Source organism: Penicillium oxalicum, chromosome IV, assembly GCF_001723175.1.
Source record: "Penicillium oxalicum strain HP7-1 chromosome IV, whole genome shotgun sequence".
Classification (NCBI taxonomy): Eukaryota; Fungi; Ascomycota; class Eurotiomycetes; order Eurotiales; family Aspergillaceae; genus Penicillium; species Penicillium oxalicum.
Genome location: NC_064653.1, coordinates 2,543,978 through 2,553,789, shown reverse-complemented (window position 1 = coordinate 2,553,789; position 9,812 = coordinate 2,543,978). Strand labels below are relative to the sequence as shown.

At 54.3% G+C, this 9,812-nt stretch overlaps 4 protein-coding genes across 4 annotated transcripts; 1 reads left to right on the top strand and 3 right to left on the bottom strand.

The window, feature by feature from the left end:
- Nucleotides 1–358: 358 nt before the first annotated feature.
- On the bottom strand, nucleotides 359–1,554 carry POX_d05667 (uncharacterized protein; the record flags this gene model as incomplete). The annotated part of the gene is made up of 2 exons (XM_050114507.1): nucleotides 359–1,309; nucleotides 1,387–1,554. The coding sequence occupies 2 exons, from the start codon at nucleotides 1,552–1,554 to the stop codon at nucleotides 359–361; spliced, it is 1,119 nt and encodes a 372-aa protein (XP_049969458.1).
- A 244-nt stretch (nucleotides 1,555–1,798) lies between these two features.
- On the top strand, nucleotides 1,799–4,175 carry POX_d05666 (uncharacterized protein; the record flags this gene model as incomplete). Its single annotated transcript, XM_050114506.1, has 4 exons — nucleotides 1,799–2,047; nucleotides 2,258–2,439; nucleotides 2,652–3,106; nucleotides 3,160–4,175. 4 exons carry the CDS (start codon nucleotides 1,799–1,801, stop codon nucleotides 4,173–4,175), a joined length of 1,902 nt encoding a protein of 633 aa, XP_049969457.1.
- A 507-nt stretch (nucleotides 4,176–4,682) lies between these two features.
- Nucleotides 4,683–6,307, bottom strand: POX_d05665 (Adenosylhomocysteinase; the record flags this gene model as incomplete). Its single annotated transcript, XM_050114505.1, has 5 exons — nucleotides 4,683–4,695; nucleotides 4,768–5,802; nucleotides 5,878–6,004; nucleotides 6,065–6,197; nucleotides 6,269–6,307. 5 exons carry the CDS (start codon nucleotides 6,305–6,307, stop codon nucleotides 4,683–4,685), a joined length of 1,347 nt encoding a protein of 448 aa, XP_049969456.1.
- Nucleotides 6,308–7,466: 1,159 nt separating this feature from the next.
- Nucleotides 7,467–9,433, bottom strand: POX_d05664 (uncharacterized protein; the record flags this gene model as incomplete). The annotated part of the gene is made up of 2 exons (XM_050114504.1): nucleotides 7,467–9,043; nucleotides 9,103–9,433. The coding sequence occupies 2 exons, from the start codon at nucleotides 9,431–9,433 to the stop codon at nucleotides 7,467–7,469; spliced, it is 1,908 nt and encodes a 635-aa protein (XP_049969455.1).
- Between the last annotated feature and the right edge of the window lie 379 nt (nucleotides 9,434–9,812).

Here is a 9,812-nt window from a genome sequence, read left to right as displayed (position 1 = left end):
CCTGGCGAACCACTCAACTGTTGCTTACTCTCCAGTCCCTGATAGTCATGCTCGACACTTCGACTGAGCCCCACGTGGCGATTAATGCGAAAGCTAAGCGATCAGATCACGGGACTAAGACAACCAACGAAATGAATTGAGACTCACCAGACATTGTTCTCCACAGACGATAGGTTCCAGCCTACATACTCACGCCTCTGCAACATGTTGAACGTGCTCTGCACACTTTTCCGCTCCGCCAGGATTACAACAAGGCTGTTTCTCTCGTCGGGATCCAATGTTACCGGGTAGAAAGGCAGCCGTTTCTGGCGCCGGTGGAGAGGCTCTCATTTTCGGCGTCGACTCAATCCAAACGTCCTCAGATTCTAGTTGTAAACTCCAAGACTACAAAAGCAACGTATCCCGCAAGAAGAAGCACGCCGGCCACGCGACTAGATCCTAGGAATACAATGGCGAGCAGGCACGCGGATGAGACCCACGCCGTCGCCAGCTCGGAGACGACAAAGTCATCCGCATGGGTGATCGGCTTGCCTGCGATGGCAATCACTCCGACACAGATGGTCAGCAAAAAAATGTTGCTTCCCGCGGTGGTAGCAACTACAATGCCGCCCTGTCCCCGGGCGCCGCTCAATACAGAAATGAATTTCTCTGGAAGTGTGGTCGCAAAGGCAATGACAGTCAGACCAAAGACGGTCTCCGAAAGATGAAGGGATTCCGTCAAAGCCCCGGCGCTGTGGGCGATAATATACCCGGAGAGGGAAAGGGCAATCAGTCCAAAGAAGAGCTGGAATATGTGAAAGACGATGGACCGCCTTGGCTTTATCATCGACCTGGTTTTGGATCTTGAAACCCGGTCGGCGAGGAGCGGTGAGTTTTCCGAAGTCATGGCACTGCTTTCTTGATCAATCTCATGGCTACTTGGCACTGTGGGGGCTTCGTCAACGTTGTCGATATCGCTGTCGCTGTCGCTGTCACCTTCACTGTCGCTATCTGATAATTGAGGTGCCTCGGCAATACCCGAGTAGATGGCATAACCGACGGACATGATGTACAAGACAAATCCACCGAGAAACAGTCCACCAGTCACTGCGTTCAGCAAATTGAGATATGCCAAGACCACGAATATGGTCGTGATGAAAAACAGCACACTCGAGTAGATCTTCGCACTTTGATCGAAGGCCAGGTGGCCTGGATGGCACAGTAGGCCCAGTGAAAATGCCCCGAGAATGTTGGAAATGGCGGATCCCACTACGTTCCCCAATGCCAAGGGGCTCTGGCCCTGAAGAATGGCGGCAATGACAACGGCGAGCTTCACATGAATATTAGTCTCCCCATCTAAAGCGACACAAACTGTGAAAGAGCAGGTGATGTTCGCGTGGGAATTACCTCTTCATATTCGGCACCAGCAGTCAAAAGGGCAATCAGGGTGGGGGAGATGCGCAGCCGCTGTCCCACAATGACCGTGTGATTGAGGAATTTGTCCGCGCCAAAATCGAGGACAAAGACACCGGCTATCAGCACGGCGGCATTGAAGCAGATTAGATCCCAATCCATCGCAATGTAAGTCAACGGTGTAACATGGATGATGATATACAGTCGGATATCAGTCACTCCCTCGTGAGCTTGCGCCGGTGCTGGACCACCTCACTGGCAAGCTGCGTCACTGACGGGTGAGCTTGCTGACGTAATTGGACATGACTGACCGCTAAGGACCCAAAGTCACTCCTGTCGCAATGGTGTATCATGTCCAAGGCCATCCGATCACAGCGACTCGGTTGAGTGACTTGGTGCCAGCAAAATGGCACCCTTGATCAATCTTGATGCACACAGAGATCAAGTCCTACGTCTCTGCGCTGACCGCACTCCCTTGCAGGAGATATGCAACGTCTTGCACGACCAGCACAGTATCTCCATCACCGTCAAGACCCTCCGTCGCCGCATCGACGACTGGGGCTTCGAGACTCGCGTTGCACATGGAGCGATTCGAGACGACGCCCTGCGCGAGCGAATTAGGAAACTAGTCTGTGAGGAGAGAATTCCAACAAAGGTATCGTTTTTCCCCTATCTGTGATTTGTCGTTTCGTTTTCCAAAAAAAAGAAAAGAAAAGAAAAAAAAGTTCAGTATCTTGATTTCCTTTTTCCCCCTTGTCTGGTTGTGTTTTTTTTTAATTAAATCACCAAACGAGGAGGGAAAATGACTGGCACATTAGGAGTTGCTGATCGTGTCTGAGAGACATGTCGTCTTGCGTGGAAGTAGAAAATCCTCACCCTCCTTGCCGAGGATGGAATTACCATCTCCGACACCACGTTGAGGAGGATCCGAAAGGATCTGGGAATTGTGCTTCGACACGATGATCCGGCCAAATTGGCCCGACACCGTGAGCGCATGCGACTGCGTCGACAGTTGGAGATTTCGTTAAATGGCCAGCTCCCTGCCAAGTGAGTCCTTGTACTTTGCAACTTTGCCTTAACGTAGCGGTCATGCGTGTCTCCCCTCCCTTCACTTCCAACCGTAGCAGGGCAAATCTCCTCTCCCCCCACCCACTCGCAGACGTAATTTTGTCAATATGGCAATCTGAACCATATTTCCCTGCATAAAACGACCGTTGATCCGTGTAAATTCCATCTCATCTTCTAACCCACCGGTCTAGATTGACTTCTTCTCCCACCTCTGACGAAATGGCCCCGACGACACCCACGATTCTTGTCCTGGGCACCTGTGACACCAAACTGTCCGAACTTCTATACACCAAATCGCAGATCGAAAAATATGTCCCGTGCACCGTCCAAATCATGGACATTGGACGTAGTGCTACTAGTCACGAGCTCATCACCTTCACCCAGGACATCTACACGTCCCATTTTACGTCCCTGAAACGCCCCACCGTCGAGATTGAATCTCTCGACAGGTCAAAGTACATCGATACACTCGCACCGTACGCCTGTTCCTTTGTCGCGGACCTCTTCGCTGAGAATAAACTGCATGCGATCCTAGGCATCGGAGGATCATGCGGGACAGCGCTGGCGACGCAGGTCATGCGAGATGCCCTCCCGGTGGGATTCCCCAAGTTGATGGTATCCACGATGGCGTCCGGGATGTGGGACCGTACGTGGGACAAACGGACGTGACGATGATGTATAGTGTAGTCGACATCGCAGGACGGAATCGTCTGCTGGAGAGAGTCCTGGGGAATGCCGCCGGTGCCATTGTCGGCATGGCAAAGGTGTATTTCGACGATCTGGTGTCCAAGTCGACACCCACCCGGCCAGACGATCAACCACACGCAGTATCAGACGAAAAAACACATTCAACAGACAGCAATCAATCCCAACCCGAGTCTCAATCCCAATCAGACCCCGTCCGCATCGGCATCACCATGTTCGGCGTCACCACCCCCGCTGCGACAACCGCCCGTCATCGTCTCGAAGCCATCCTACCCAACTGCGAAATCTACATCTTCCACGCTACTGGATCCGGCGGTAAAGCCATGGAACGGCTCATTTCCGAACATCAACTCGACGCCGTCCTCGATCTCACCACCACCGAGATCGCAGACCACGTCGTCGGTGGCGTTCTCAGCGCCGGTCCGTCTCGATTATGCGCCGCCACGAAGAGGAACATCCCACGGGTGCTCAGTCTTGGGGCCTGTGATATGATCAATTTCGGACCGCCCGAGTCAATTCCGTCTGCGTTTGCAACCGGCTCGAACTTGAATTTGGACTCGGCCCCAGGCTCAAGCTCAAGCCCGGGCTCAGCCTCAGCCTCAGCCTCCGCCTCCGGACCGCCACCAGGCGCGCAGCAGGAACGAGTCTTCCATCGGCATAACCCGACAGTGACGCTTATGCGGACGACGAGTGACGAGTGCGTCCAAATTGCCAAGTGTATCGCGACGAATCTGCTCGAGGGGAATGCAGGGTGGGACGAGGATTGTCGGACCAAGGTCATCTTGCCCCTGGGGGGGCTGAGTTTGCTGGATACCCCGGACCAGCCCTTCTGGGACCCCAAGGCGGATCATGCCTTGTTCTCCACCTTGGAAGATGAGTTGCGAGGCAGCGAGATAGCGGTGGTCCGGGATGAGAGACCGATCAATGACCCCGGGTTTGCAACGGCGGCGGCTGACTTGCTAGGTGACTTGATTCACCAGAGTCGCCGCGCCCGCGAGAGCGAGGAGTAGGGGACTGTCAAGTGGGCCGTGAGACCCCGGTAGCCTACAAGCAAGAGAAAAAGAAAATGCAGAGCAAAGTACGCGCCCGGCGTCATTATATTGTGTTCAACTCTCTTGGCAGGCTCAAAAGGTTCCCCGAGGAGATCAGTGATCTGCTCCGCAGTACCAGGAACCACAACCAAGTCGGCCAAACTATGCGGAGGTATCAAAGTAACAAAATAGTAGTAATAAGAAATTCCCATCCAGTACGCAGTGTTGAATGCAAGACCATTTCCAGGTCAACCGGCGCCAGTGAAACAAAAGACACATCAAACACACCTTCTCCACATATCCCGGAGTGTGGAGACCACCTTTTTATGCCGTTGAAGGACAACCACTTTTGGGGTTCAAAGTTGATGAAGAACCCGCGTAATGCCAATCATAAAATCGTCGAATCATGTTGAAAGTCTATTTCTCAAGAAAGGATCATGGAATATCGGACGCAGTATGGATGAAAGAGGAAAGATAAGTGGTTGTTTAGTAACGGTAGCTGCGAATCAGGTTAGCCAATGCATTTCTCAGGAACAATCGACTGTAACGGGGAGTGAGCATAGGGACTTACATCTCGCTCTTGAAGGGGCCGTTGACGTCGAGGCTGAGGTATTCGGCCTGGACGGGGGTGAGCTCGGTCAACTTGGCGTTGACGTGCTCCAAGTGGCAGCGAGCGACCTGCTCGTCAAGCTGCTTGGGCAGGACGTAGACGCCGACGGGCTTCTTGCCAGCGGACTCGAACTCAACGTACTTGTTGCCGAAAGCAACGTCCTCGGCCTTGAAGAGAGCGATCTGCGCAAGGACCTGGTTGGAGAAGGAGCAGGACATGACGAAAGAAGAGTGACCAGTGGCACAGCCAAGGTTGACCAGACGGCCCTCAGCGAGCAGGATGATGTGCTTGCCGTTCAGGAGGTAACGGTCAACCTGGGGCTTGATGTTCTGGACAGACTGAGCGTTGGCCTTGAGCCAAGCAACGTCGATCTCAATGTCGAAGTGACCAATGTTGCAGACAATGGCGTCGTTGCGCATGGCCTCGAAGTGACGGCCAACAAGGATGTCACGGCAGCCAGTGGTGGTGACGAAGATCTGACCAATGGGAGCAGCCTCCTCCATGGTGGTGACCTGATAACCCTGGACGGCAGCCTGGAGGGCGTTGATGGGATCAACCTCGGTAACGAGGACGCGAGCACCCATAGAGTGGAGGGCCTGGGCGCAACCCTTGCCGACATCACCGTAACCGGCAACAACGGCGACCTTACCAGCGATCATCACATCGGTGGCACGCTTGATACCGTCGATGAGAGACTCACGGCAACCGTACAGGTTGTCGAACTTGGACTTGGTAACACAGTCGTTGACGTTGATGGCAGGGACCTTCAGCTTGCCCTCCTTGAGCATCTTGTACAGGTGGTGGACACCAGTGGTGGTCTCCTCAGAGACACCGAAGCAGTCATCGAGCATCTCGGGGTACTTGGTGTGGACAAGGGAGGTCAGGTCACCACCGTCGTCGAGGATGAGGTTGAGCTTCTTGTCGTCCTTGAAGGCGAACAGCTGCTGCTCGAGGCACCACTGGTACTCCTCCTCGGTCTCACCCTTCCAGGCGAAGCTGTGCGTGGATAAAAAAAACCCGTCAGAACACAGAATCCGATAAGCAGAACAAGGGGCGAACAGCCAAACTTACACAGGAACACCGGCAGCAGCGATGGCAGCGGCGGCGTGGTCCTGGGTGGAGAAAATGTTGCAGGAAGTCCAGGTAACCTCAGCACCGAGAGCGGTGAGGGTCTCGATGAGGACAGCAGTCTGGATGGCTATTCAAGGAATCAGAAAAGATTGTTCGGACGCAGCTGAAGGGCTCTTATTAAACGTACTCATATGCAGACATCCAGCAATGCGAGCACCCTTGAGGGGTTGGTCGGCACCGTACTTCTCACGGATGGCCATGAGACCGGGCATCTCAACCTCGGAGAGCTCAATCTCCCGGCGACCAAAGGCGGCCAGGGACTAGAAAAAAAAAGATGTGAGCACTTGCTTAGAGCGGATGAGAACAAGCGTTGAGAGGGGGGAAACCATACAATGTCAGCAACCTTGAACTTCTGAGCGGGAGCAGCCATTGTGATAGATGTGAACAAAAACTGTCAAGCAATCAGTAAAGTCCTTGAACAGAGACGAGGAAGGCTGCGTACCAAGGAAGATGGGGTATAGAGAGAGGTGTAAGAGGGGAAGAAAAAAAGAAAAGGAGGGAGGGACCGATCTTTGAATGAAGAGGGGAAAAGTCTATAGCCCCACCTACCGCCTTTTCACCACCACACTTGAGGAGCGGTCCTCACGCTGCACCAGCGCAACTGATGACTGGTGGAGCGCGGATCGTTGGGTACCTTGGCCACCTACCAGGCGCTTAGTGGATTGAGGTACTTTCTTAGTGCGTGTCTGCGTGGTTAAAGGAGGTACCTACCAGCTATCGGGATACCCACCAGGGCTCCAGGTACCCTGTAAGCTTAGTCACACAGGATAAGGGGTCCGGCGGGGTTCAGATGGATTCAATTGAACAGGTCAAATCGGTAGTCAGGCCACAGAGAAGAACTTTCCACTGTGCCCGACAATCATCATCTTAGTCACACCCTCCTTTCAATGGCAGCGTTCCCGACCCGCACTTGAGTCTGTTGCATTTACTGGACGAGGGGGCCAATTACACCCATTGTAGCCCGACCAACTACATCGCGTGGGAATCGAAATAATCCCCAGATCTACCTCAGAATGATACTTTGCCAGCTGGTTAAGTGATCTCAAAGATCACAAGTCGGTCGACATTTGTCTGTCATGTTCCAACCATACACCGGGCAGGCTGTCGAGTATCGTTTCAAATTCGACGAGAGATATTTGGGAATCAAACACCCCCGTGGAAAATTCCCTTCCTCACCAGTCATCGGAAGTCGCAGGAGACCCCATACGGTATCGTTGAAGGAACGAAAATTGGTGTATTTCAGTGGCACCTTCAGAGATCACTCAACCCATCTTTGGCAACAAATAAAGAACCTCGAGTAAGGACGGGGCCGCCGCTAGCCGAGAGAAGCACGCTCATCGCCCCAGAGGGCCAAAGTTCAGCATTCATAGTCATCACAGTCGTCAAATTGTACGTAAAATAAAAGGCAGACAAGAAAAAAAGTAAAGAATAGAAAACCAAAACCAAAACCAAAAGAAAGCTCAAACAGAGCATAGAGATACAAGCCAAAACCACCATGGAGCCATCACATGCGGCCCTAGCGACTCATGCTAGTTGGCAATTGCGGGGGCCACCGACGTTGCGCCGTAAGGATTCCCGTCATGATAAGACAACCCACTGCCGCGAGCAGAGTAACCGTCGGTTGGATACTCAATTTCGTCCGGCCAGCGGCGCTGACGGTGTGTGCCATAGCCTTGACTCCGGCTACGACGCATCTCACGCTTGGCCTTGCGTTGTGCACACTCATCTCGGAAGTGTTCGGTTTCCTTGCGTTTCTCATTGGCCTCCTTCCACTCGCCATAGGCTCCTTTGATTCCAAGGGCTGCCAGGCCAATACTGACAGCGTCCACCGTATTAGCTTTCAACCGGCGTCGACGGGCCTCCTCGGGGCTAATCTCGCCCTTCTTCACCTGTTCCATTCGTTTCTTTCGCTTTTCAACCGATTGATAAGCGCCATGAGCGGCGTGGATGGTGGCCACTGTGGCTAACCCAGACGTCAACAACAGGTCTCGCTTCATCTTCTTCTTGGTTTTTTTATCATTGTCACTGTCACCCAAGTCAGAATCACTCTCGGAACTGGAGCTAGAATGCCTGGTAGTAGATCCCGCGCCTCTCCCCCGACGAGAAGCGCTGGCGGGCACTGGAGGGGGTGCTCTGCTGCCATTTGCAGAGCGATAACGACCTACATCTCTCGAGCCTCTGCCTCGCCGATGATCCCTGCTGCGGTAGTCGCTCTCTGCCTCGGAGTCTGAATAAGAGTCATACCGCGAATCTCTGTCCCGATGACGACGTCGCTCCCGTCGTCGGTCGTACCCTTCATCTCGCTCACGGCTGCGGTCATGACGACCACGGTTTGAAGAAGCTTCCTCTCCGAGCCCCAGGGCGGCCATGCCCTTATTGATGTAATCAGACACACTCTTGCTGCGTTTCTTAGAGCCATGGTGGTCATCATCACTATCCCGGCCCCGGTCTCGGCCACGATCGTCGCGATCACCGCGACGTGAGCGTGAACGCGAGACGCGATCGAAGATTTCTTTGCCAGCAGCAGCAATGGCGCCCGTCGCAGCAAGGTCTTTGAGACCGCTGCCTGAGCGGCTGCGCCCCCGGCCATCACGACCTTTGGGGCCACCGACAAAGTGACTGGCGGCGAGACCTGCCAGAGTGGACTCGATGACATGACGGCCGGAATGCTTGTTCGGGTCTTTGTCCAGGAGGCCATCGGTACCGGCCGCGGTGACGGCAGCTGTGAGGACACGCTTTCCCTTTGCACCGGCCCATTTGCCAGGGTCATTGCGAGATTTGAAGGCCTCCACAGCCCCGGCTGTCAGAGCAGCGCGCGCAGCCTGAACAAGTTTCTCCTGGCTCTTCGCACGGTCTCTGTGATCACGGCGACGACTGCGGCTGTGACTGCGACTGCGACTGCGAGATGAAGAGTAGTCACGGCCCCGGCCGCGGTAGCGTGAAGATGAACGGCCGCGACGACGATCCGTACGATCTGAGCTTTTGGAAACCACGGATTCCAGTCCTAGGGCGCCGAGGGCAGTTTCGCCCAATGACTTGCGACGCCGACGAGGCGGTGGAGAGGGGCTGGAAGAAGAGACTGATGAATATCTGGAGCGGCGGGAGCCTGCGAGAACTCCATTAGTGTCACGTCGTTGACCTGTACTGCTAGGATACTGTACATACGATGATCGTCATAATGTCTGGTTCGCCGAGTCCGGTGGTAATAGCCATTTGCAGGATAAGGGTCATAGCCTCCCGCGGACGATGCGCGACGCATGTGCTCGTATTCCGGGCGACCGGCTGAGCGACGAGGCTCATAGCCTCGCTCATAGGCGTACTCAGAGCCCGGGGGATAATCACGCCGAACTTCTTCGATCGAGTCTTGGCTTCCTCGGTACGGGTGGACTTCGCGCTCGTATCGTGCGTAACCTCCTCGTGGGTTTTCTTCGTAGTACTCTGTGGTATAGCCACGATCGCGCGGCGCATACTCACGACGCTCGTCGTAGTACGCCATGGCGGAGACAAGATTCGAATGTGGGGGAGCACGCAGACCCAGAAGTAAAAACTATGAGGCGGACGGATGCGAGTTGAAAACAGAGTGAAATCCGGTCGACTTGGAGTGCACTCGTTATCGTTTCGTGGGACAACCAGATGCGACTCTGTGTGTGTGTGAAGAGGAAGAGATGGCGATCAAAGTGAGAGAGAATGGGTCTCGAAACTGAGGCGGGGCAGAGGTGGCGTGACGTCGTTGGGCCACGGGACACAGGGGCGACTGGGGCGCAAGCAGCAGACTCGGAGCGGCGCAGAACAGAGAACAGGGGAGATCGGAGAGCAGAGAGCAGAAAATAGGGAGCCGACAGCAGAGAGATCTGGAGGTTCGAGTCACGCTGAAA